The following is a 24,592-nucleotide window of genomic DNA, read 5'->3' on the forward strand; positions in this document are numbered from 1 at the left end:
GCCATGGCCACCCCATCTGGCATGTCTGAGGGCTTCAGGCACCCAAACTGGGTTTTGCTAGGTGGATAAGTGGGGGAAGAGCCATTTCAGGTGTCACTGTGGGGAAGGGTGTGTTCAAGAGGTGTGGCTGGTGGCAGGGTCTTCGTGGGAAGTGTGGCTGGTGGGTGGTTGGGGGGCCAGATCTCGGAGAGCCTTGCCCGCTGTGCGCAAGACCTTTGTCTTTACCCTTGAGTGGACTGGAGCCAGAACATGGTCTTGAGCAGTGGGTGGAGCCACGCTTGGGCTTGCATTTTAGAAAGATCCCTTTGGTGGCAGGGAGGGGGGTGGTGCTGGATGCAGGAGAGCAGCCGGGGGCTTCGTCCTGGTGGAGGTGATGATATCCTGGATCAAGGCTATCCTTGAGGGCAGCCGAATTCTGAGAGGGCTTTTAGATGCATTAGTGAAAGAAATGGACATAGTAGTGGCATGGAAGGCCAGTGAGGTAAACTGGCCGAGAGAAGGGGGTGGGATAGAACTCCAGGGATGCTGTCACAAAGGCGACAATGGCACCAGGAATCGGGAACATTAACGATAGTCGTGTGCCCTTTCAGAGAATCTGCCAGAAACCGATAGACTGGCATAGCTGAGTGGGGAGGTGTCCGGTGGGAAAGCGAGAGTCTGGGGGGGGCGGGCGGGGGGGGGGGCGCGGGGGGGGGCGGGGGGGGGGGGGGCAGATGGAGATGATGCGACATTTGCTCTTAACCTTCAGGGACTCTCGGGCACCAGTGAAGTTGAAGTATGTGCGGGATAACTCGAGGGACTCTGAGTATTGGGAGGCCCTGACCACGGTTATCCCTGACACCACGCAGAACCTCTGGGACGCTCTGTACACAGCCCTGGAGAAATACCAGTAAGCCCGCATGTCATTGTGCAGAAGGAGGGGGCCAGACAGGCGGTGGGGAAGGATCCTGCTTGCCGTGGCCACATTTGCCACCTCCCTGGTTTGGAGAGAAAAGCTGCCTTTGGAAGGAAGGCTCCCGCCGAAGGGGCCTGGGGCGTTGGGTGGCTGGCCCTGCGGCCCTGCCCTCCTGTTCTGTTCCTGCCCGCCTAGTTCGTTCAGGGCAGACAGTTTGCGCTGGTGGGCGAGGCTTCTGGGCTCCTCTTCCGCCTCCAACCAGAACAGAAACCCAGAGATCCTGGCCCCTCCTTGGCGGAGAATGGAGGAGGATCCAGTGAGCCTCTAACTGATTTTTCTGCCCAAAGCCTCATCCTGACCCAGAGGGCCAAGCTGCTGATAGAAAACAACTCGCTGGAGCAGCAGAACACAGAGCTCCAGATGCTGCTTCAAAAGTATCTAGATTCCAAGGTGGGTGACAGGGAGGCTCCGAGGAGGGTAGGCAGGAGGCTGGGGGAGGCAGTGGGACTGCTCTTAGGAAATGAGTCTCTTCCCTCACTAGAAGCAAGGGAGCGTTGAGATGTGACATGAAATATCAACAGTCGTACCTCAGGTTGGGACAGAATGATCGGGCAAGGGAGTGGACATTGCCTGAAGCCTCCTCCTGGACATCTGGGCTATAATAGCGCCCCTCGGATGCCGTGGTCTTTGGTGCCCGCTCCTTGCTGGACCGTCCTCCGAAGCAGGGCCAAAGGCTGTGATGACGTCACAGGCCACAGGGCCCCTCCTCATGAAATTTCTTCTTTGCTCCTAACCCCTCTGTGAAGTCGATAGGGCACAGGCGATTCTCCCAAAAAGGAGAATGAAAACTGGGAGACCCTGTGACGTGCCCAGAGCCCTGGGCTCTTCCCACTCTGCCGGCCAGGTTGTCCGGCCTGGGATATGACATGGCGAGAGGAAGCCCCAAGTGGGACAGATGGTCCCTGGCCCCCACTCTTGATCACTCCAGTGACGGTTGGGGCAACTCCGCCATGGCCTGCGGGAGGAGAAGTCCCACCGTCTCTGCTCCGAAGGTTAGAATCCATTCGTCGCACAGTTGCTGACTCGGCTCTCCTAGTGTGGACTCCTTCACGTGGCGCTGAGGCCGTGGGCCTCGACACACCGGGCTGAGGGTAGGCCCTCCGTCACCCGCTGTGTGTGGGAGAGGTGACCGGGGCCACCCACAAGCCCAGGAACGGGGAGTGTGGCCCTGCCGTGGTCGCGGGCCCCGGGCCACTGCTGAACAGAGGATGTGGTGAGCCTTGGTGTCGTGACGGACATGAGGGCTGTGTGGCCCACGCTTTCGTCCGTGCTGCCGCGCACAGGAGGATGGGGAGGTGCGGGCAGGGGCAGGGCTGGACAGGTGCAGGGGAGACGGAGGATTTAAGAGCGTGGCTCAGAGCAGAGGTTCAGAAGGTTACCAGAGGTTAGCTGGCTGGAGCACAGGCCAACCCAAAGCCCTAGGACTTCTCTTCCGAAGGAAGGCAGACTGCGGGCTTTCCCAGCACCCGGAAGCACGTGGGGAGGAAGTGCTTGCCGAGAGTTGGAGCCCTGAGGAGAGCCAACGCGAGCACCTGCTCCCCCGAGGTCACGAAGGAGGAGGGCCCTGGGAAAGAGGTGATGAGCTGTACTCTTTCTTTTCCAGATAAACTCTGAACTGCAAGTTCCACCAACCCAGGTGTTCCGGGTACCCACAAAATAGAGCCGGGCCTCAGAAGGCTGCCGAGTTAAGGTGCGGGCTGGCGCTGGCACGTGTCACCCGGGCACCTGCCTGGGGCCACCCTGGACTGGCCAGAGCTGCCGTGATCGGGCCTGTCAAAAGAAGGCCGAGCGGTTACCTGTATCCTGCCGTCATGATTAAAGTCTTTAAAAAGTTGTGGCTGAATCTCTTCAAAGAGTTCAGGTCCCCTGAGCTACTGGCCCTTGACCCCACCTCATGTCATGAGGAGACTTTGTCCCCACCTCAGACCGTGGTGGAACAGGCCTGTCACTGTGGGACTGAGCTTAGGCCGGTGGCATGGGACTCACTTCTTGCTTTTGGGGGCAACGGGTGGTCTATGAGTGGAGGCTGGAGCTTTTGGGGCTCCTGCAGGGTCAGTGTGGAGCCCAAGGCGGGGCTTAAACTCCTAACCCTGAGATCAAGCCCTGAGCTGAGATCAAGAATTGGATGCTAAGCAACTGAGCCTCCCACGTGCCCTGCACTCTTAAGCCTTCAGACTGTCCTTGGGCCTGCAGGACCCTTTTGGTGAGCTTTTGGGGTCCCCGTTGCCACCTGGTATAGTGCGAGGCTCTTCCCGTGGGCAGCCTGGGCAGGTGGCCCAGTGCCTTAAGCCCTCCCTGAACCTTGGGCCACGAGGCTATCCAAAGGGGAAGAGCCGGAGGGGCCCAGCTGGTGCTGAGTTTGCCAACCTCAGAGGGCTCACAGACCCTGGGCCCCTCCCTATACTGGTCCCCCCACTTGGCCAAATGCAGACTTCTCAGCTCAGTGTTTAATTCCTTTTATTAAGAGAAAAATCACCACTCAAGAAAGGAACAACAGCCAACAGAAACCCAGCTCTCAGGGCAAGTACCCCCTCCCATCCTGGCCTCCATGAGGGCCTGGCAGGGCAGGCGGGCGGGGTTGGGCACCGGGGCTCACTCTCAGTGCTCCTCATCTGGGCTTCTGAGCGCGGGACTGGGCAGAGGGAGCTCTGGGAAGCGATAAAAACCCACAGGCAGGGCAGGGACGGGGCTTGTGCACCCACCACGGCAGCTCCCTGGGCAGGAGGAGGAGGCACTCGGGAGGGCCGCAGGGCAGAGGCAGCCACCGCCGCACCCTTCGTGCGAAGGGTCTGGCCCACGTGTGCAGAACAAAGACGGGTGGTGTGGCTGCCCTCGCGAGATTCTGTGGGGGAGGGAGGGTGATGCTTTTTGCTTGTTCATTCTTTTTATAGCTCTGGGCACTCGCTAATTCTCAGTGAATTCCATTAAAGCTTTACTCCTCCACTGGAAGGCCTGGGGGGGGGGGGTTCTGGGGTGGCTTTACCCGAGCCAGGGTGCCCCAGCCAGGAGGGGCAGGACCCCACTCCTTCTCACCCTTCCCACCCCACAGGCAGGGACAAGGTGGGTGGCACGGGGCAAGCAACGGGCTTGGGAGGGAGGATGAGAGGGGCCGGGTCACCGGCCCAGCAAGCAGGAGGCAGGCTTCTGGGACCTGAGGCCACAGGGGAGGGACACTGGGCTTCCTGCGCTGTGGGGCTTCACGCCCCGAGCAGCTTCTTGACCATGTAGCCAGGGAGGCTGTAGAGGAAGAGGGCCAGCAGCAGCAGCCCCAGCAGTGCCAGCACGATCTTGATGATGAGCCACTTGTACCGCGTGCAGATGAGGTACTTGATGGACTTGAGGGGGTTGAGGAACCAGACGAAGGCCGTGTCGGGCCGGCTGGGGGCAGAGGGGGAGCCGCGGTCAGGCAGTGGGCCTCTCAACCTCTCCCCCTTTCTGAGAACATAGCGTCGGTCCCCACCGGGCCCTGCCGAGGGTCTGAGGAGCCCCTGTGGGACGCACTCTGCTCACTGCCCTGCCTTCTGCACAGCCTCCCGGCCAGGACGTGCCTTCCTGTCGTTAATGTTATGAAAACAGGAGAGTTTATAAGACGTCAAGACAGAAAATTCAAGTACTGAATAGGCTTTTTTCAAACTCCTGTCCCAGCAACCCCCTCCAGAACCTTCGGGGCGGAGTGCAGCTCCAGCGCAGGGCACCCGCTTTCCAGGCCCGGCGGTGATGGGCAAGCGAGGCCCGTCTGAGCCTCAATTTCCTTACTTACACAGCAGGGTTAATGGCGGACCCTGCCTTTGGGGCTGGTGCGGGGCAGGGCGAGGAAGTGAACGCGCAGGGCTAGGCCCCCCGGCCCCCCAGGCTGCTCAGCAGATGGCACCTGCTAAGCTGGGGGGACGGGATGGAGACCCTTCCCGGGTCACACGGCGGAAAACGGCTCCGGGCTGCGAGGTGGGGGCCGGTGGGAACTGGCTGCGAGAACCCGACTGCTGGCGAGTCCTGGCCAAACCCTTCCCCGTCCCCCGTCCACATGCCAACTGCTTTCTGCCAGTGGCAAAGGCATAGAGTCTGTCATTCTGCCACGAGGACAGGAAGCAGTGTCCGGCCCAGAACGCTGGGCCGGCAATGTGAAAACCTAGGCTGGGTCTCAGCTCTGATCTGCTAGGTGACCTTAGGCAAGTTGCCGTGCCTCTCTGGCCCAGTCCGCACTCACATACGACAGTCCCTTGGGTTCTGAGAGCCCAGGGGGCCGTTTGGCGGCTTGGGAGTTGGCGTGTGCACGCACGTGTGCAGCCGTGTGCCTCCGTGTGTGTGCGCGCGTGCACGTGTGCCTCCGTGTATGTGCGCGTGCACGTGTGCCTCCGTGTGTGCGCGCGTGCACGCGTGGGCGCCGCCTGCTGAAGCTCGGCGGCCCGCGGTCCGGAGGGACAAGTGAGGAGCCCCGGAGCCAGCAGGAGGCCAGGCCCAGGGCCCCGGCGCCTTCTTGGCCGGGCAGCTGGCACCAAGCAGAGGACGAGGGCGAGCAGAACGGCAGCAGGAGTGTGAGCAGTGGTACGTGCGCCACAGGAAGGAGCGGGCCGACTGGAGAGGCTTCAAGAACCCCAAGCAGCTCGCGTCTGGCCGCAGCGGCAACAGGGCCGAGGCAGCGCGGACAAAGGATGCGGAGGACGAAGGCCCCGGCTGTGGCAGGGGCCTCGCATCCGGGGCGGGGGGGGGGGGGGGCGCCCCTGGGCTGTGTGTGTGCACTTCTGGGCACCTCCCCCGCCAGCAGGGCCGCCCGGCGCCCCCCACTCCATGGCCACCGCTGGCTTCTGGCAAAACTAGGGAGAGCGTTAACTCTGCGAGGCGGGGCCTTCCCCGGAGAGGCGTCGCTCTCCTGCAGAGGTGGCCCATGCTTTGGTTCAGAGGGAAGCGTGGATTCCAGGGCGCAGCAGACAGGACAGGGGGCTGCCCTGCCCAGCAAGGGACAGAGAGCGCAAGGTGCCTGCAGGGCCGGAGCAAGAAGGCCAGAAGGTTCCGGCCCCGCCTTCCTGCTCCCGTGGCCCCAGAGACCGGCATGGCCGGCAGCACACTCACTTGGGTTTCTCTAGGGGGTCAGGTTCATTGCGGGCCAGGCCCACAGGACTCTTCTCTGCCTCCTCGGCGGTCAGTAGATGCAGCTCCGCCTCCACCTTGCCCTGCAGAATGGAAGGGGCCCAGCGCTCAGGCCGTGCGCCAGGCCCTCAGCACCCTAGCCGCGCCCAGCCCTGCCCTCTGCCCGAGCAGCCGTGGTCCCCACCGTGAGCTCGAGCTCGTCATTCTCATTGCGGGCCAGGAGGGGCCACCAGCCTTTGACGCGCTTCTGCTTGAAGATGGAAACCAGGGGCACGTCCACCTCCCCTGTGGCCATCTCCATGGTGCACAGCTTGGCTGTCTTTGCGCCCCGAGGAAACCGGTTCAGGTCCAGCTCGATGGCCCCTGTGGCAGCCTTGCAGTCAGCTCTGACGACCCTCCCCGGGCTGGGCTCCCCCTGCCCGCCCCCCTCCCTTCCCCAGCCCTGCACCCAGGAAGTCGTCTGCGGAGAAGTGGTCGGCGTCCCAGATCTGCAGGGTGAGCCGCGCGGGGATCTTGTACTCCGTCTCGTCCCAGGAGAACATGGACTCCTTCTTGGAGATGACAATCTTTTCCTCAGCGGCCAGGTAGTCGAAGGGGAACAGGTAGCGCCAGTTGAAGTTGCCCTCGCCGGTGAGGGAGTGATAGTGGACATCCGTGTCCTGCTTGTCCTCCTGCTGGCCCTTCAGCCACCTGCCAGGTGCCATCGGCTCCAGAACGGGGGGCCACCCGCAGGGAGCCCCCTCCCTCCTCGCCTGCCTCCCAGGAAGGTGGGCTCACCCCCTCCCTGCCCCAGCCCGGTGCCCTCTCACCCACCCCCGCACAAAAATGTCGCTGGACTTCTCCCCAGTGAAGAAGTCATCATCCTCCAGGACCACCTCGTCCGTGTTCCACACGATGACGCGGAGCTCGTACCTGGGCAGGGGAGAGGCTGCCTCGCAGTCTGGGGGTGAGGGCTGCCCCAGGGTCTTGGGGTGCAGATGGGGCAGGTAACCGAGGGGAGTCCTGGGGACTCGGGGTGAGCCAGGTTGGGGTGGAGAGAGCTGATTCAGGGAAGGGGGCGAGGACGGGGAGCTGAGGGGACAGGGGGATGTTGGGGCCCTGGGTGAGGGAGGGAGGGTCACGGGCCAGCACAGCTGCTGTGAGGAGAGCCCTAGGGGAAGCCCGACTGGCCGGCATGCCAGGACCCAGAGCACACTCCTGGACAGGGAGGCTGACCCAGGGCTGCTGCTGGGGGCTGCTGAGCACGATCCCGGTCTCCAGAGGCCAGAAGACCCTCCCGCTCTAACACAAGTGCACATTTAAGCCCAGCAGGTGGCAGGGGACACCTGCGGAATCTGGTTTCCTTTATGCCCTTGTCCCTGAAGAGGATTTTTCCCTTTGAAGTGTAATTGTCATTGCAAATCGGTGGTTACATTTCAACCATTAGGAGGAAGGTTGAGTCACCCCCTCCACGTCGCTTGGAGCGCTGCTCTCCCTGGAGTTAGGGCGTTACACCCTGACTACAAGTCCCTGGGGGACACAATGGGGTGAGGTGTCCCCTAGTGGCCAGCCCTGGGACAGCACACTCGTGACCTCGGGCCTGGAGGCTATTCCAGGCAGAATTTGCTCTAGAATTGACAGGACTCAGCGCAAAATGGAAATGCGGGACCCCTTGTTAAAAAATTAAGAATTTAAATATTGCCATTTTGAAATAAGCGTGGGGCCCCTCTGAGTGTGCGGGGTCTGTGCTGCTTCCCCACCCAGGCAGTTGGCCTTGGTTCCAGGCCCTGAGGAGGTCAGAACTGGCAGCAACTCCGTCCTGCCATTTTACAGATGGCAAAACTGAGGACCAGGGAGGCAACGTGACCTGGCCAGGGTCAAGTGGGAGAGGCCGGCGGCTCGGGCCCTGGCGGCTACCACCCTTGCGCCTCACTCCTGCATATCTCCTCGGCAGGGCTTACTGACAGCCTGGAGTGGGGACAACGCAGAGCAGGCTCAGGGGTAGTGGCCGCTGTGGGGATGACCGTCCACAGGAGGGCGCTAGCGAGTGCGCATCGGCTCCCGGCCTCACCGACCGCACCCAGGGGTGTGGCTCTGCCTCGGCCAAGGGGACCCCCCCCCCCCCCCCGGGGACCTACCCCCAACCCGGGCCGGCCCCACCGCCGGCTCCAAGGGTTGCTCCGATCCCCCGACCAGGCCACAGGGGAAGCACCGCTAAGGTGTGGGTGATCCGAGCCTGGGGCCCCGACAGGAAGGAAGGCCGTGGAGGGGTGGGGCTCACTTCTTGGGCTTCCGGGGGGAGATGTCCAGAGGCGTCCCGGGGGCCGGCATGTCCATGGGGAACATGTCCACCCACAGCTCCAGGCGGCCCTGCGGAGGAGGGGGCGTGGCAGGTCTCCCCACGGACTCCCCCCTGCCCGGGAAGGCCAGCTCTCTTCTCCACCCACTCCCCCAACCTTTGTTCCCTCGGGACCCAGTTCCCCAGTTTCATCCTTGGGTGCCAGAATTCCTACGCCATCACCAATAGCCAGTCACAGCTTCCAGGGGAGACAGCCCAGGGCCGCCCGAGCTGATGTGACTCGCTCAAAGCGAAGACACGGGCCACTGGCGTCGCTGTGAGGGGCCACGGTGGGGAAGCACCTGCCAGGCTTTGGGGAATGTGGTGAACAGGAGGATCCATTTTTATGGACTCAGCTTGGGACTCCCTGATCCCAGGCACCAAAGAACCTCAGATCTCGGCCTGCGAGCGTCACCTGCTCGATGCCTGGCTTGTCAGGGTTGAGCAGCGGCCGAGTCTCCACATGTTCGGGCACCAGGCGGCAGCCTACGCGGGGGATGTCCTCCCAGTGCCTCAGGGCACACAGTGCCACGTGCTCTTCTGTCGGCTTCCTCTGACCTGTGGGTGCCAGTGGGTCAGTGGCACCCGGCCTCAGCAGAACAGGAAACCTGTGCTGGGCTAGACCCAGGGGCACAAAGAGGCCCTGGAGCCATCACCTGTCCATCCTACCTCCTTTTTACTGTTGGGGAAACTGAGGCACAGGGGGAGAACTGGCTTGCCCAAGTTCTCAGCTGCCCCATAGGGCCCAGCGAGACCTGTGTTCCTGGGTTTGCTCTGCCAGGGAAACCTGACCAGAGAATCCCACTGGGCCGTGAGGGCAGGGAGGGCAGGAATCCACTTCCTGGCCCAGCGCCCTGAAGGCGGCCAGCAAGAGTTCCTCAGCACACATGTCTCCCCATTCTCTGGGAAGTGCCACATGGGCAAGGGAGTGGCGAGGGCCCAGGGCTTGGAGTCAGAGAGATCTGGGCCCACACCTCACTCTGCCTCTGAAGAGCCATGTGACTTTGGCCAAGTCACTGAAACACTTTGGGTCTCAGTGTCCTCATTTGCAGAATGGGGGGAACCTTCCTACCCTGCAGGAATTCTGAGAGTCTCCCTCTCAAACAAGAAGACAAGTGGGCAGGTGCCATGTAGGATGGGGTGGAAGGGCAGAGGCTGGGCAGACAGGAATGGGACTCTAGGCTGATGGGCAGAGGGTCTAAGGAGACCTCCGTCTAGGCCTCGAGGTCCTGCCACAGGGAAGTGTGGGTTCCTCTTGGCCTCTGGCTCCCCCCTCCCGCCCCCCGTGGCTGTGTCCAGAGCCCTGTTACCATTCTCATCCTCCATCTCAGAGGGCCCAGTGAAGACACGGTTGGACACCTTCACTCTCCCAGGGGGCCCAAAATGGGGGCCGTCCACCTTGCTCTCCTTGCAGAGGCGGGTCAGAATCTGGCTGGGCTTCATGGGGTCCCGCCAGATATTGTAGCCATGTCTGTGGGAGGGGGCACACAGGCTTCGTGGGGCTCAGGTGCAGCTGGGCCTATCCCCAGGTGGGAACTGGTTGGTTCCAGGCGGTTCTCTTAAGTTGGCTGCTCCCCCATGTCAGCAAGTGGGCCCCACCTGAGACACTAGGGCTGCTGGAGGCTGATCCCTCCGACCCCAGGCTCCAGCCTCACATGCCCGGTGTCCAAGCATGAGCTTTCAGCCTCCCCCAGCATAGCCCAACCCATTCCCCAACTGTGCCCTCTCCTCTGGCACTTCGAAGACTCCCATGAGGACACTGAAAGCCAGAGAGGGTAGGGATGTGACGAGAGTCACGCAGCCTATCAGTGGCAGAGGCTGGCCAGATCCCCGTGGACTCTAGAGCAGTGCCGCCTCTCCTCCCAGCCCCGCTTCTCTCCTGGCCCAGCCTCCTCTGTCCTGGAATCCCCTGGCTCTCTCCTCTCTTAGAATCTGTGGTCTGCCCAGAGCCTGCAGGGAAGGCGGCCTGGCCGGGGACAGAAACCGTCCTAGAGCCCCCTTCCCAAATCACAGTCTCTGATCCTGACCTCAGAGTCAAGACGCAGCAGGCCCGCCCCGCCCCGCCCCGCCCCGCCCCACGCACAGGGAGTAGGCCTGGGCGAGGCCGCAGGTGGCGCGGTGCTTGCTGTAGAAGCGATTCTCCAGGTCGATCTTGGTTTCCCCAATGAGGTCGTCGGTGCCTACCAGATCCCAGTCATACACGGCCACCGTCAGCATGGATTCCATGGGGAAGGAGGCCTCGATGTCAAAGGACCTGGCGGGGTGGGGGTTAGAAGGGCTGAAGCTCAGGGTGGGGTAAGATGGGTGGGGGGCGGGGTTGGGGAAGCCGGGGCGGGGCGGGAGTGGGGGCATGTGGGACACCAGGAGGCCTTACTTCCCAAAGACAGGGTTAAGCTGCTTCGAGATATAGTTCTCCTTGTCGCGGATGTCTGTCTTGCCCAGCCGGATGGCGATGTAGGGGTCGGCTTTGCCATTGATGTCTGCGGGGTGCAGGTCCGTGGCCTGGGATGGGGGAGGGGTGCTCCTGAGCAGGCTCCCCACACACCCTGCTCATCTTCCAGTGCCCTCACCCCCCTCCCTGATGGTCCCATGATGGCAGAGGGTGCGAGCGCTGGACCAGAGACAGGAGACTTGCTGTGTGACCCCGGGCAAGTCACTGCCTGTCTCAGGTCTTGGCTTCCTCCTCCATAAAAGGTGGGAACTAAGGGCGCCTGGGTGGCTCAGTTGGTTAAGCGTCTGCCCTTGGCGCAGGTCATGATCCCGGGGTCCTGGATCTAGCCCCGTGTCTGGCTCTCTGCTCTGCGGGGAGTCTGCTTCTCCCTCTCCCTCTGCCCCTCCCCCCTGCACGTGCGCGTGCGCGCTCTCTCTCTCAAATAAATAAATAAAATCTTAAAAAAAAAAAAAAGAAAAAGGTGGGAACTAGACCAGATGACCTTTCTGGTGTCTCCCAGTGGGGGCTGTCACTTTGCAGCTGCTTTAGCTCCCCCTGGGCAGGGGGACTGGGAGGGAGACTATGGGGAGAGGATCTGAGGGGAGTCTTACCCTGACCACATAGACTCGGACCAGCACATTGATGGGGTCATTGCTGGGGATGCCCTGGAACATGCCATAGGTGGGGTCGTAGCCGGCTTCCCGGGACACGTCCTCTGGGAGTGGCACTTTGTACACACAGAGGGAGCCCTGGGGCAAGGCAGGGGGGTCAGGGTGCAGTTCCCACAGGCATTCAAAACTGCACTGAGGGTCTGCACCCTGCTGCTCCGGGCCTTAACCCTTTAGTTGCTGGATCAGAGGGAAGCTCCGGGGTTCTGGAGGGAGGGGGCCAGGGCAATGTTGAGGGTGGAGCACTCAGGGTAGATGCTCTTTTTTTTTTATCAGCATAGAAATACTATCATATTTTACCAATCAGTGTAGCTGACAGTTCCACCTGACTGTCAGCCCTGGGCTTGGGGCTCGGGGTGGGGATAAGCGCTGGCCGGGGAGGGCGGTGGCTCAGGGCTCAGGGTCTGGGTGCACGTCCTTCGCCTGACCTTGAACCGGCCCACGATGCGCTCCTCCTCCGTGGAGCCATCCTCGTCATCGCCTGTCTTGCCCCGCAGCAGGTTGAAAGTATGCAGCCAGTCCTCAAAGTTGTCGAACTCGGACTCCAGTTCCTTGGGGTACACCTGAGCCAGGCCGGGGGACAAGGCATGACCACTGGTCTCTGTCTCACCCCATCTGCCACCTGCTGCCCCAAGCAGGACCCCAGGCCCCTGCTGGGTCTGCTCCCAGACCCTCACCTTAAGCTCATCAATCTTGGGTTTCTTCTTCTCAGGGGCCTCAGAACCCTGGCCAGAGCCGGGGCTCTGGGTTCTCTTTTTCTTCTCTTCCTTTGCTGCCTTTGCCTTCTCCTTGCCCTTCATTGGCCCCTTCAGGCCTGGCCAGAATCAGAAAAGGAGGTCCTGGTCAGTTTGGGGCAGAAACGATGGAGCAGGAAGTTCTGGGTTGGAGACCCAGATCCACTGCTAACTTATTTTGCTAATTTGACTTCTCAGGGCTCTGTGTACTCATCTGTAAACCGCAGACAATACTTCCTGGCACGCCTGCCTCACACGGGTGCAGGGCACCCAGAAAGCCACCCTGGGACCGCGTACAGACTGCTGTCACGCCCTCTGGCCCCGGAGAGCAGGGAAGGAGCCTGGGTCTTGAGTCAGGAGGCCTGAGCTGCACAGCCCTGAGCCAGCTCACTCTCCTCTCTGGCCTCAATGTCTGTCAATTCAGAGGGCTGTTCTCTATCAGCATTTCCCAAACTACAGTCAGTGGAACACCAGCTGTAGATGTTCTTGGAATGTTTTAGAAGAAAGGATACATTGTGGTTAGATAAGCTGGTGAAATATTTTATAACGTATCTTCCACTTAGAGACTTATATTAGCATTTGCATATTAAAGGCACTGGGAAGTCCTGTGCCAAAAGACCTGTTTAATCCATTTGACCAAAGAATCCTCTTTTCCCCCTGGAATAGCCATTAACAGGGTTCCATGGAAAAGGTCTGGAAAATGCTGGAGCTCTGGGCTCCCTTCCAGCTCTGATGTTCTGTGGCTTTAAATGTCTGTTCCTCACTGTGGCTGCTGAACTGGTCCGAGCACAAGCCACTCCAAATGAGGGCCTACGCCTGCCCCTGGTGCCCAGAGATGGCTGGTGATAGGCGGGGACCCCCCTACTCTGGCAGGTCCCAGGCTCACCCTCAGTGTTGTCCACCTCCTCCAAGTCAATGCCTGAGGCCTCTTGCTGTCGAAGTTGCTGACAAAAGAGGTGAAGAGGAGGGAAGGTGGGCTTCTTGGGGAGGCTTTTGACCCCATACTGTGGTCTCAGACCAGTCTTAAATACTTAGAAATTCTTTTCGGGCATCTGTGTGGCTCAGTTGGTTAAGCGTCTGCCTTCGGCTCAGGTCATGATCTCGGGGTTCTGGGACTGAGTCTCGGGGTCCTGGGATCAAGCCCTGTGTCTGGCTCCCTGCTCAGCGGGGAACTTGCTTCTCCCTCTCCCTCTGCCCCTCCCCCTGGCTCATGCTGTCTCTCTCTCAAACAAATAAATAAAATCTTTTTAAAAAAAGAGACAGAAACACTTTCCTACTGGGGTTCAAACTCATCATGTGCTCTGGGTAAGTGGGTTAAAAGAAGTTTATGATGTGTACAGTATGACTAACTGCAGTCAGGAGCTTATGGTTCTTTAAATTGTGTATCATTTAAAAGTAAAATGCACTTTAATGTTGATTCTTAGTAGTATTATTCTTTTTTTAATGTGGAAAAGTAACTGAATCAGTGTTTTCTTTCCCCAAAGTCCATCCCACCTGCTGGAAACGAAATCACGGGGTTTTAACCAGGGCGCCACCTGGTGGCAGCCTGTGCAAATTATAGGAGTAGAGACAAGGAGACAACAGGCCGCCCCTTGGAGCTCCAGCCCGGCCAGCTTGAATCCAGCTGGGAAAAGGTACGACTAGGCGACCCCCAATTCTCTGCCCTCCTGCTCTTAGAGGTTTTTCTGGACACACAGGCATGTAGCCCGAGATTACATTTCCCAGGCTCCCTTGCAGCTAGGTGTGGCTGAGGGACTAGATGCTGGCCAACATGAGTGGAAACGATATGTGCAGGTTCTGGGTTGGGCCCTCAAGAGGAAAAGAGTGTGCTTCCACTTCTTCTCTTTACCCCTTCCTGTGCTCTGGTATTAGGAGCTGAGGGTGCGCCATCTCCAACCACACAGACGCCAGCAACAAGCGGCAGGGTCATAGTATCTGCCACCACGATGTCCCCATACCAGCCTAACGCCTCTCTCTCAGACATTATGTGAGAAAGAAAGAAGCATCTGTCTTCTTCACACCCATCTAACTTGCCACAGCAGCTTAGCCGGCTAAACTAATGTGGACGGGAAACATCACCCACAGCCTGGGTCACAGAAAGGGTCTGGGGAGGAGAGAGGTGGCTGGGTCAGCTCCGGTCCTACCGAGGAAACACACCCACCACAGGCAAACGTCCCTTCTGGTCAGCTGGTAAGTCAGGGAGTGCCCTGAGCTGGGTAGGCAGGGTGGAGAGAGACAAACGAGGAAGAGGAGAAATGCACTTTCTGGAACGTGCGATCAGCCTCAGCAGGCAGAAGCTGTGGGCACACAGTAGGGGAAGAACATTCCACGGCCACAATGGCAGAGATGTGTAGAGCAAAGCAGTATGAAGAGGTGCAAGTCCTACCAAGAAATCATTGCTCCCTTTGGGCCTCCCACAGTACCTAGGATGGTGTCTGACTCATCATATACACTGAGGAGATGTTTGTGGTATAAAAGAGTGACGACAAGAGAAAACCTAGCCAGGGAAGGTAGACTGGACCGCCATCTTGGAAAAAGTGGGTCCTGAGTAGAACTTCAAGGATGTGAGACAAATCCGTTCTAAGCTCATGTTAATGCAGTGGGGAACGAGCTCTGGTGGGGAATGGGAAAGAAGCTGGATAGGAGGGGCTGATGTGGGGTTGGGGTCAACTCCCCTAGCCCTATTCCTCCTTGGCAACCCAGCCCAGGCCTGAGGCCTTACCTCCTTCATGGTATCAATGGAAGCAAAGTACTTGGACCACCAGTCCAGCATGCTCTCATCTGGCTCATCTTCCTCTGGCTCTTCTGAGCTGCCCTTTTTCTTCTTTTTCTTCTTCTCCTTCTCCTCATCAGCCTGGAGGGTTGGCCAGGTCCAGAATCCTGCCTCCAGCCCTGCTCCCTGGCCATTCTCTGACCCTGGACCATCCAAGGGTCCCCCATCCCTTCTGACTATTTACTTCTGGGAAGCCCTAGACTCCATGAGGCTCCCAGGGGTGACCAATGTCAAAGGGGCGGGGCCTTGTTTTGTGGAGGAGGATACCACAGCCCAGAGAGGGTCATGACTTGCCAATTCGAGCCGCTGGCCAAGGCGCCACTGGCACTCGGGGGCTTGGCTGCCTGAGTACATCTCTCCCTCTGCCTCTTGGGAGGAGTGTGCTGGTCCCAAGCATCCGGGGCCTGGGGAGTGGCTCAGTCCCTGATGCAGGGCCCCTTGGCCTGACACCCTATGCCATTGTAGGGTTCTCTCTCCCCAAAGCCCCCAGATGGCCCCCACACTCACCACATCCACCTTGATGACGGCATCAGAAGACTGCAGAGGGGAACCAAGGAGATGGGGACAGAATTAGCCACCAGGGGTCTGAAGTGGCAGGCAGGCGCCCAGCCACAGAGAGGAGAAGGGTGAGAGCTGAGAGGGGGCTCATGCAGGGACGTTCTCTGTGTGAGCCCCTGTGCTCTGCGGGCTTAGCCCTGACAAGAGCCTACTGCCTGATGAGCCTGAGAAAGGTCTGCTTCGCAGATGTTTCTCCTCAGACTTTCGAGGGTGGTGATCCTCCACCCCGGCTGTGTGCTAGACTCACAGGGGGCTTTTACAAACTATCAGTGCCAGGTCTCTGCTGAGTCCCAAGGTGGGGGCGGGGCACCTGCATAGTTGTAACTTCCCAGATGTCTTCAGTGGGCATTCGGGCGTGGACAGGGAGGCTGACCCATATGCAGCAGGGGTTCGGTAATGTTGGCTAGACAGGGTCAAATCCAACTCGACTCCCCACCCCACCCCCCGCCCACTTACCAGGGCAAGAACCTTAAAATGTAGTGGATGCACATACAACTGCATAGTTGTGAAAACACCCACCAGAGCCCAGGGTCTGGGTGATGATGGGGAAGCTCTTTTTCACTGATGGTCTGAAATTAGGGGGCTCTCCCCTGGCCCCAGGAGGAGCCCTCAGGGAGAGGTTCAGGAGGGTGGGAGCTGAGGCGGCACAGCCCTGGAACAGTGAGCTTTCCTGGTAGTGCTCCCCTCCCTTGAGAACCATGCCCACTGCTAACTCAGCCAGCTGCTGGGGACCCTCTGGGGTCAAGGACTGTGGGCCCAGGCAAGGTCATTCAGACCAAACCCAGACCTCAGAAGCTAGGAGGTGCCCCAGGCTGTGTGAAGGACTTGAGGTCAGGAATGGGGTGGAGAGAATGTGGTAGGGAGGAAGCCCACATCTGGCCCCTGGGGTCTCCTTCCCACTCTCCCCTGCAGACACCATCTCTGCATCTAAATCCCAGATGACAGGGTTCCCTCCGGCAGGTAAATGGCCCTAGTGTCCCAAACCAAGAGGAATAAAGGAGCTTCCACCTGAAAATCCTTCCCCAGCCCAGGCCTAGGGAGATTGGTTTGTGAATGGCCAGGATGGAAAACCAGGGAGCCTCTGGAAAGAACACTGGTGTTCATGCAAGGAATCTACTGCATGAACATAAGGTGGTGTTTGTTGGAGTAAAAACAATCACAGGCTATTCCCTCAGACGGTTACTGCTCTCTCTGTCGCTCATCCACGCACACCCCGCACTCATGCACGTGTGCACGTTCATGTGCTCACTGAGGCCCAGGCAGAGTGGACAGTCTTGCTTTCCAGGACAGAGCGAGGATGGGCTGCTTGCACACGTAGCCAGGGTTAGCCCTCCACCATGACGTGCCATGGGTTGGGGGGCCCAGGGCTATGGGCCAAAGGAGGCGGCCCTGCTCCTGAGAAGCGTCACCCAGGCCCAGCTGGCGTGGGATTGAGCCTGGGTGCGTGCCTTACCGCGTCCAGCTTCACCATGGTCTCCAGCTTCTTGACGGGCACCTCCGGCTCCATGTTCACCACGACCTCCCCTGGGGGGTGAGAGGAGAGGCCCCCGTTGCACAGCACACGGCCATCCCGGAGGAGCCTGACTGGACAGAGAGATGGACAGACAGGCAGGCAGACAGGGAGGAACAGGAATGACAGGGAGAGTCAGAGGTGGTTGGAAGGACCAGAGGCCTAAAGCTGATTCTGGAGCTTTCTGAGGCAAGAGGGAGGGACAGGGCACTTGAGAGAGAAAAGACAGGCCTAAGGAGGGGGAGAACGTGAGCCAGAGGGAAGGCGGAGCTGCCGTGGAGTCAAACAATGGAGGCTGGGCCGGGAGGGAGGCTGGAAGGGAGGCCTGGGTCTCATGCGTGAACCAGCAGAGGAAGCTACCTGCCCTCAGGCTCTCGAAGAGCATGTCCGGCTCTGGCCCTTTCTGGCTCTAGAGTGATGGGCAGCCAGAGGTAGCTTGTCCCCCAGGAAGGGGCCTCTCCTGGCCTCCCCCATGCCTACTCGGGGATGCCCGTGCATAGCCAGCCGGCGGCTTTGTGGCCTGGACTGTGGGCAGGAGCTCCTCCCGTGGGCCGAGTGGAGCCAGGCCTGGGCTTCGGGGAGTGGCCGTACCCGTGGTGTTCCAGCTGGGGGCCGAGCGGTCTGGGGGCCTGTAGATGAAGCGCCGCAGAGAGCTGACGGCATGGGAGCCCACCAGGGTGTAGCGGCCGAAGGCCCGGCAGTCCACCACTCGGATGTTCAGGGGCGGGTGCAACAGCTCATTCTCTGGGAGGTCCTGGGGGGGCGGGGTTGAGCAAGGGCAACCTGGGCTCAAGGGGGGACACAGTGGGGCCACCCCCAGCCACACCGGCCACACCCCACTCTGCCTGGCTATGCCCAGGGTCTGCACCCACCACTTCAAACCACTTGACGAGGGTGTTGAAGTTGGGGTTCTTCTTGTAATTGTGGATCAGGGACGACTGCACCCCCTTCCCTGCACACTCGATGTCTACCCGTGGCCGGTCCACCTGGGCCAGGTTCACCCGCTTCAGGTCTCGCAGGCCCCAGAATAGCACCTGCGTGGAGAGAGGGGAGCCCTGTAGTCAGTGGGGCCAGTGGAGGGTGGGCTGGGCCACCTGAGGAGGAGCTTGGTGGGGGTGGGCAGCAAGTCAGGAGGGGCAGGGCCAGGAGAGCTGATGAGAGGCCAGTGTCCTTGCAAGCAGCTGCAGGGTGTGAGTGGATGTAGGGGCACAGACGGGAGGGCCGGGGAAGGTCCTGGAATGACACAGTGTGACTCAGTGCGGACCGGGCAGGCGCCTGGCTCTGCCACTGGCTCTGGGTGTGATTTTGGACAAGTCAGTTCCCTTCCAAGGCCCTCAGTCTCCTTGTCTGAAAAATGAGGAGTGGTCTGAGGTTGCCAAAGACCCCTTGATGCCCACAGTGTAATGTGTGCATGTGAGCCTTGATGGGAAGACAGTGAAGGGGCAAGGAAGCCAGAAGATGGCAGGGCCTGTCCAGGGCAGGGCCTAGAGGACCCTGACGGAGCCCTCATGTACCTCGATTCGGTATTTGCTGAGCACGGGCCGGATGCCCACGGGCACAGGCATGATGGGACCTCGGTCCATGTCCATGGGGCCGTTGATGGGTGGCAGGTCCGCCTTCCCCGCTGGCCCAATCTGGGGAATGGGAGTCATAGTGTCACGCTCTCCTTCCCCATAAGTTATCTGTCAAGTGCTATGGGGAGACAGGGAAGGCCAACGTCCCAGGCCTTGAGACCCACGCCCCAGCTTCAGTCAAACTGGCCTCCCAGCAGGACGGGGAGGAGAGCAGCCCCCGGCCCCCGGCCCCCCGGGCCCGCCCTGTGGCCCCACCTGCAGCAGCTCGAAGGCAGCCAGCAGGTCGCCGGCCGTGGCATTGCCACGGTAGATCTGGTAGTACTCGAGCTGCGGTGGGAAGCGGGGCGAGCAGTACGCCTCGTTGGCCATTTTCACCAGGGGCTTGGCGAAGGTCCGGCCCATGAAGTCGGCTTTTCCCTGATATGACAAATAACCAAGGTGGCCTCCCAGCACTTGAGTTTACTGTGCATGTTCACACCTGGGATCAGTCCTCACCATAGCCCCAGGAGCTAAGGGGCGGGTGTGATCACCCCATTTTACAGATGGGGAAAACCATGTCTTGGGGCCCACGGCAGACTTGCTCAGGGCCATGCTGGCAGCGAAAGGCAGATGCAGGACTCAGGACTAGCAGTGAGATCTTCCTGTCTCTAGTCCAGAGCTCTCAGGGTATCCCGGTAGCTGGAGGGGTGGCTCCCCAGCTCTGGAGGGGTCCCCTTCATCCTTTCCTTCTCTACCCCAGAGTTCCCATGGAAAACTGTGAGGCTGTTACTGACTGCGACAGTGTGGGCAGGGGTTGGGAGACCCAGGAGTTTAGGAAGGCTGATAACAGCAGGACTTGCTGGCACGATGACTCTGGGCCTGAGCTGGGTCTGTCTGTGGCAGGAGCAGGGGACACCCTGCTCCTTCCTGAGATCCCAGAGGCCCACGGCATCAGGAAGGGGTCAGGCTGCAGTGACAGGACAGGAGACACCTGGGTCTGCTGGAGGGGCTGGTCAGCAGCCCCCACTCCCAGCTTCCCAGCAGGCACTTTGGCTGAGGAGCTCTGGGGCTGGCCAGGTGAGGTGTGGAGTGCAGGGATGAAGGCGGAGCTCCCTGGTGCCTGAGCCCACCCATACCATGGTGTCCTGGTCGTAGATCTCGATGACAATGATGGGGGGATCATCCCGCAACTCATGGGCTTCACCATATAGCTCCAGGTTGTCGAACACCAGCATCTGGTCCCAGGTGGGGCACAGAGTCTCATTCAGTACCTGCAGCATGGGCCGGGGCAGGGGGCGGGGGGGTAGATGGGTAATAAGTGGTGGTGTGTGGGCAGATACGTGAGCAGTAGTCACCCCAGGTTACTGCGGCTTCCAGAGACTCCGAGGACAGGAGTGTCATGTTCCCTGACTCTTCCCGAAAGCTTAAAATGAAGGTGACCATGAGGTTGGCTCCCAGGTCCCCCACCCCCACGTCTTTCCTTTCTCCTGTATCGAATGTAACCACAATTAGTCTTTACCAGGTGGCCCGGGCCTGCAGATATCTGCAAGGCTGTCCTCTAAGGATCTGGGGTGCTGGCCGATCTGTTCTCTGGGTCCCGCACGCTCAGGGGCTTCCCAGGACTCCTCCCTCCTCCCGTGGGCCCTCACCTCTGTGCACTGACTCTGGTTGATGAAGAAGACACGGGCGAAGGGGTCCGAGAGGCCGCTGCTGTCGGCAGCAAAGAGGCTGCGAGCCTGGTACATGTGGGCTCGGAGCTGGAAGGCCTGCTTCTCTGCGGGGGAAAGCCGGCTGAGGCTCCCGGTACAGGCGGCCCCTCCCACTGCCCTCCCGGAGTGAGGGCTGCCAGCCCAGCCCAGCCTGGCCCAGGGGGCCTCACTCACTGGTGTAGACCAGGCTGATGGGTGGGAAGGAGTGCAGGCCCAGGCCCTGGGCTGCCTTGACCTCCTCGAAGCCACAGGGCAGGCCGCACAGGAAGTCCTTGCGCTGCTTGCTGAGACCCAGCCACAGGTAGAGCTCCAGCTTGGCCTGCACCGTCCAGCCTGCTGAGCCGAAGCCCCGCTTGCCCGGCAGCTGGGGGTGGGGGTGCGGTCAGCTGCTGGGCTCACGGGGTGAGGAAGGGGTGGGGGCCTCAGTGGGAGCTGCCCCTGCCCCTCCACAGCCATCCCCCTGGGCTGGGGGTGGGGGTGGGAAGAGTGCGGAGGGGGATGGGCAGGGCCGTGCCATCTGGCCCCCTTCCCCCCCTCCCTATTCTCTCTCCAGCTCTTCTCCAAGCACCTGCTACTTGAGGGCTCCACCCCGTCAGCTCAGGCCTGCCAGACCCAGAGGTGGGGAGGTTGATCCCTTGAAAGAAGCCAGGTGCAAACCCCAGCCCCAGCCCCACCCCCCAAGTCTCATTCCCCTTTTGGCACCTTGAGGAAGAGTGTCTTGATCTTGGCGCAGTCCTTGCCCAGCTCCTCCTCAACGACGGAGAAGAGAAGGTCCTTGGAGGGCACCCGGGCGTAAGCGATGCGCTTGTTGTTGCTCATCATCCAGATGAAGACGTCGGGGATGCTGTGCTGGGGCTGGGGTCAGCGGGGTGGGGGCGCTGAGGGAGGGGTCCTGCCACGTGGCTAGGGCCCCCAGAGCCTGACTGACCCTCAGGGCCTCTGCCAGAGGGCCAGGCCTGGGCCTGCAGAGGGAAGGGCCCCGGTGCTGGGTCTTCCTTCACCTCCCACACGACAGGAGGAAGGGCTTGTTCACCTCGGTCCCCCAGGGGCTGTCAGAGCAGGAGGGGCTTCTAGGTGGTCCTGTCCAGTCCCTTCCTATGTGGCAACCCCCTCCCCACTCGAGTCACTCGGGTTTGGGGGCTGGGCATCCCCTCTCTGCGTGCTGATGAGGGGGCACACCTCGTCTGCCAGGAAGCGCAGCTTCTGCAGGAAATTCTGGCAGAGCCTCAGCTTGTCCCGCACCGTGTGTCTCTTCACCTGTGCCCGCAGGGTCTTGGCCTGTTGTCCCATGCTCTCCTGCAGGGGAGCAGGGTGTGTGGGAGAGGGGCTCAGGCCACACCGCACAACTGAGGGGGCTGGCCTGGCGGCTGTGACCTCAGAGGCCAATGTCCCCCCACCTCGGGCACCCTCCCCTGATCCCCCATGTGGTCCAGCTTGTCCTCACCAGCTCCCGCATGCAGGACTTGAGGCGCTCCCGGTCCAGCCTGGTGCGGGATGCGTGGCCCTGGTCCTTGTCAGCGAGGGACAGGAAGCGGCTGGGGGACCCGGGGGAGCAGCGCTCAGAGGAGCCCACCAGCCAGCAGCAGGCCTGTAGACACCTCCTTCCCTGCCCAGCCCCCCACTTCAGCCCCTCGCCCCCCACCCTTTCCTCTCACTAGCAGCCACAGCTGAACTCCTCCAGGACACCCCGCAGGCGACGCTCGGGGTAGGACTTCTCTGTCTTGATCATCTCCTGCACGTCGTTCAGGCCTTCTTCCTGTGGACCAGGAGTGAGGGTGCATGCTGAGCCATAGCCCCCCAACCTCAACCTCCCCAGCTGTCTCCCCCCATTCATCAGGGGAAGGAAGGGCTAGCGACCTGGGACCCCTCACTAGCACCATGCCCCCCACCCCAGGTCCCACCACCATACAGAAACCAATTCCCCAGGTTCTGTCTCTTCCAGAAGGAAGAAGCCACCTCTGGGCTGTGGGCCTGTGGTCCCAGTGGACTCGCTGGGGCTGGGCAGAAGTCAGGCTAGATGGGGGGTGGGGGTGCAGTGCCGGCCGGAGACAGAGGGGTTGGCCAGCCTCCTCCAGGGAACACCAGGACGGGATGGGCTAGGATTCCCAGACTCCACTCCAGGTAGTCCTCAGGCCCCCCACCCACTCCTGGCACATGGGAGCAGGGATAGGACCAGAGGTCATGCTGGGGCTATTCCAGCAGTCCTCACCCTTGCCCCCTATCCCCCCATGGCAAGCTGCTGGGCAGACTGCCTAGTGTGTTGCAGGGGAGGCTTCCAAGCTAGGCGAGGCCTTCCGAAGCACGCCCCACCCCCTGCCTTCCCCTCCTCCCTCCCACCCCCGCCTGGCCCTGACCAGCTTGTCGGCGATGTGGTCCATAATGTTGGCATTGTAGAGGCGACGGCGCTGGTCCGGCCACCAGCTCTTGATGTAGACGCAGGGCTTGCAATCCAGGTAGGGCAGATGAAAGTAGTTCCTGCGGGGGAGGAGGTGGAAAGTTGAGGACTGGGGCGCAGGCAGGTAGGAGGCCAGGCCATGAGAGGATGGGAGGCAGCAGGCAAGGCCTTTCAGGACCCTCCATCCACCTGGCTCACCTGTCGGTGATCTGGGGCCGCATGGGTGGGGTGGAGGACACTGAGGCCAGGTCCCCACCCTCATCAGCTTCGTCGTCACTTGAGTTTTGGATCAGATCAACTTCTTCCTCATCCCCAGGCTCCTTCCGAGGCCGAGGCCTCTGGGGCCGAAACAGGCCATCAACTTCGTTCCCATAGTTACCTGGAGGCAGAAGGGGGCACGCAAGGGCCTAGAATCCTTTCCCCCCAGGCTCCTGCCCTCTTATCCGGGTGCTGCTTTGGGTTTATGGGAGGAAGAAAGGGGGCAAGGAGTGGGGAAGGTGCCTGGAGTCTGTACCAGCTTGGACACAACAGAACACTAGCCAGAGGAAGGTGCCCATGGCCTCTACCCCGTGCAAAGACCTCGCTAGGAGCCCTGATGACCACTGAGCTCAAGGTCCAGCCTAGGACATGGCCTGGATCCCTACTCTCTCCCCTTTCCCTTCTGCAGGGAAGCCTTCTTTCTTCCCCATATACCGAACACAGCTCAGCCCTGTAGGTGTGTGCACTAAGGAACTGCTGTGGGCGTGTGTGCACGCTCGTGTGAACACTGTGTGCTATGCGGGTGCTTGAGGACACGTGAAGGGAAGTGGTCAAGGTTTCCCTCCTTCTAGGCCCGTGGGGCGGGGCCTAGCCATTACCACCCAGCAGCCCCCAGGCCTGAAGAGCCCACTGTGAGCCCAGCACTCACCTATGGTGACCTCAAAGGTGATGGGCTTGTCTCCATTTTTCCGGTCGATCATTGAGGCTTCTAGGAAGGCTCCAAATAAAAAGAATTCTTCCATTTTCCCTGTGCAGCTCTGTGGGGAAGTGGTTCAAACCATCCTCAAACCTGAGCAGGGATGTTGGGCCTAGGGCCAGGCCCCCTACTACTGTCTGTTTACAGAGAGGCCCTTTGGGCCACTGGGGGCGGACATCCCACCCCTTTGTGCAGCCAAGCAGCCCAGACCCTGAAGGCCTAAATCCTTTTGCCCTCCAGCCTGGATATCCCTGAAAGGGACAACCATGGCCAGGAACAGGGCAGAGAGGAGGCTCCATCTTGGGACCTGCAGTCAGAGTGCAGGCATAGGCAGTGGGAGGGGACAGAGGTCCCCACGAGGGGCAGAGTGCGGGCCCCTGCTTCCTGGGGAAGGAGGCCTCATCATGGGGTCTTGCCCTCTGAGGCAGACAGGGCAGCAACAGGGAGAGCCCAGGCCTAGGCTGCCATGGTGGGAAGGGCGCTGAGCTGGGGGCTCTGGAGGACAGCCCAGCCCCCTGGGTCCTCACCTCCGAGACGGGCGTGGCCTGCTCCACCTGCACCTCCGTGGAGCTGGTGAGCTCGGGGTTGGAGGTGTCCAGGATCTCCACAGCCAGGCCCAGCATGAGGCGGGCGCGGAACGACACGCCCTCACCCAGGCCCTCATTCAGGTCCTGGTGCTCGTCCAGCAGGGTGTAGTTGCGTGTGGAACCGTACATGTTCACCCAGGCCGGGCCCAGTGTGGGCAGGAAGCCTGTGGGCCACGGGGACAGGCATGAGGGGCTCATGGGGGTTGTGGAAACTCTTTTGGGGGCTCGGGCCGGCAGCTCCCAGTTGCTGAGCTGAGAACCCCATGCCTTGCTCGGTGAAACACTCAAGATGGGAGAAAGCCTGTGGGCCAGTGAGTGGCTGACGGGAGGCCCTAGGGATGCTCACATCTGCTGTGTGTGGG

General features: G+C 60.8%; 2 protein-coding genes across 4 annotated transcripts in view; one reads left to right on the plus strand and one right to left on the minus strand.

Annotated features, from left to right (window-relative positions):
• DRC1 (dynein regulatory complex subunit 1) overlaps positions 1 to 2,789 on the plus strand; it is a 42,480-nt gene extending 39,691 nt beyond the window's left edge. The window contains exons 15-17 of the mRNA XM_044918659.1: positions 749 to 889; positions 1,243 to 1,345; positions 2,559 to 2,789. Coding sequence (XP_044774594.1) covers positions 749 to 889; positions 1,243 to 1,345; positions 2,559 to 2,615 — 301 coding nt within the window. The 3' untranslated portion in view covers positions 2,616 to 2,789. The remainder of the gene's footprint in view (positions 1 to 748; positions 890 to 1,242; positions 1,346 to 2,558) is intronic.
• Positions 2,790 to 4,038: 1,249 nt separating this feature from the next.
• OTOF (otoferlin) overlaps positions 4,039 to 24,592 on the minus strand; it is a 92,761-nt gene continuing 72,207 nt past the window's right edge. For 2 of the 3 annotated variants that reach the window (XM_021697310.1, XM_021697309.1), the window contains 32 exons: positions 24,171 to 24,394; positions 23,596 to 23,704; positions 22,887 to 23,067; positions 22,648 to 22,768; positions 21,949 to 22,049; positions 21,738 to 21,828; positions 21,473 to 21,589; positions 20,996 to 21,148; positions 20,468 to 20,657; positions 20,234 to 20,358; positions 19,721 to 19,855; positions 18,861 to 19,022; positions 18,546 to 18,665; positions 17,904 to 18,065; positions 17,623 to 17,785; positions 16,975 to 17,045; positions 15,471 to 15,500; positions 14,913 to 15,044; positions 13,077 to 13,134; positions 12,134 to 12,270; positions 11,885 to 12,019; positions 11,400 to 11,537; positions 10,732 to 10,859; positions 10,441 to 10,611; positions 9,668 to 9,828; positions 8,773 to 8,915; positions 8,301 to 8,389; positions 6,854 to 6,952; positions 6,489 to 6,730; positions 6,225 to 6,403; positions 6,023 to 6,123; positions 4,039 to 4,333 (listed from right to left, as the gene is read on the minus strand). In XM_021697310.1, the coding sequence (XP_021552985.1) occupies positions 4,153 to 4,333; positions 6,023 to 6,123; positions 6,225 to 6,403; positions 6,489 to 6,730; positions 6,854 to 6,952; positions 8,301 to 8,389; positions 8,773 to 8,915; positions 9,668 to 9,828; positions 10,441 to 10,611; positions 10,732 to 10,859; positions 11,400 to 11,537; positions 11,885 to 12,019; positions 12,134 to 12,270; positions 13,077 to 13,134; positions 14,913 to 15,044; positions 15,471 to 15,500; positions 16,975 to 17,045; positions 17,623 to 17,785; positions 17,904 to 18,065; positions 18,546 to 18,665; positions 18,861 to 19,022; positions 19,721 to 19,855; positions 20,234 to 20,358; positions 20,468 to 20,657; positions 20,996 to 21,148; positions 21,473 to 21,589; positions 21,738 to 21,828; positions 21,949 to 22,049; positions 22,648 to 22,768; positions 22,887 to 23,067; positions 23,596 to 23,704; positions 24,171 to 24,394 (4,349 nt within the window). In that variant the 3' untranslated portion in view covers positions 4,039 to 4,152. Of the gene's footprint in view, positions 4,334 to 6,022; positions 6,124 to 6,224; positions 6,404 to 6,488; positions 6,731 to 6,853; positions 6,953 to 8,300; positions 8,390 to 8,772; positions 8,916 to 9,667; positions 9,829 to 10,440; positions 10,612 to 10,731; positions 10,860 to 11,399; positions 11,538 to 11,884; positions 12,020 to 12,133; positions 12,271 to 13,076; positions 13,135 to 14,912; positions 15,045 to 15,470; positions 15,501 to 16,974; positions 17,106 to 17,622; positions 17,786 to 17,903; positions 18,066 to 18,545; positions 18,666 to 18,860; positions 19,023 to 19,720; positions 19,856 to 20,233; positions 20,359 to 20,467; positions 20,658 to 20,995; positions 21,149 to 21,472; positions 21,590 to 21,737; positions 21,829 to 21,948; positions 22,050 to 22,647; positions 22,769 to 22,886; positions 23,068 to 23,595; positions 23,705 to 24,170; positions 24,395 to 24,592 lie in introns of all 3 variants that reach the window. The other variant, XM_021697307.1, reaches the window with a different exon arrangement.

This window comes from Neomonachus schauinslandi, chromosome 10, assembly GCF_002201575.2.
Source record: "Neomonachus schauinslandi chromosome 10, ASM220157v2, whole genome shotgun sequence".
NCBI lineage: Eukaryota > Metazoa > Chordata > Mammalia > Carnivora > Phocidae > Neomonachus > Neomonachus schauinslandi.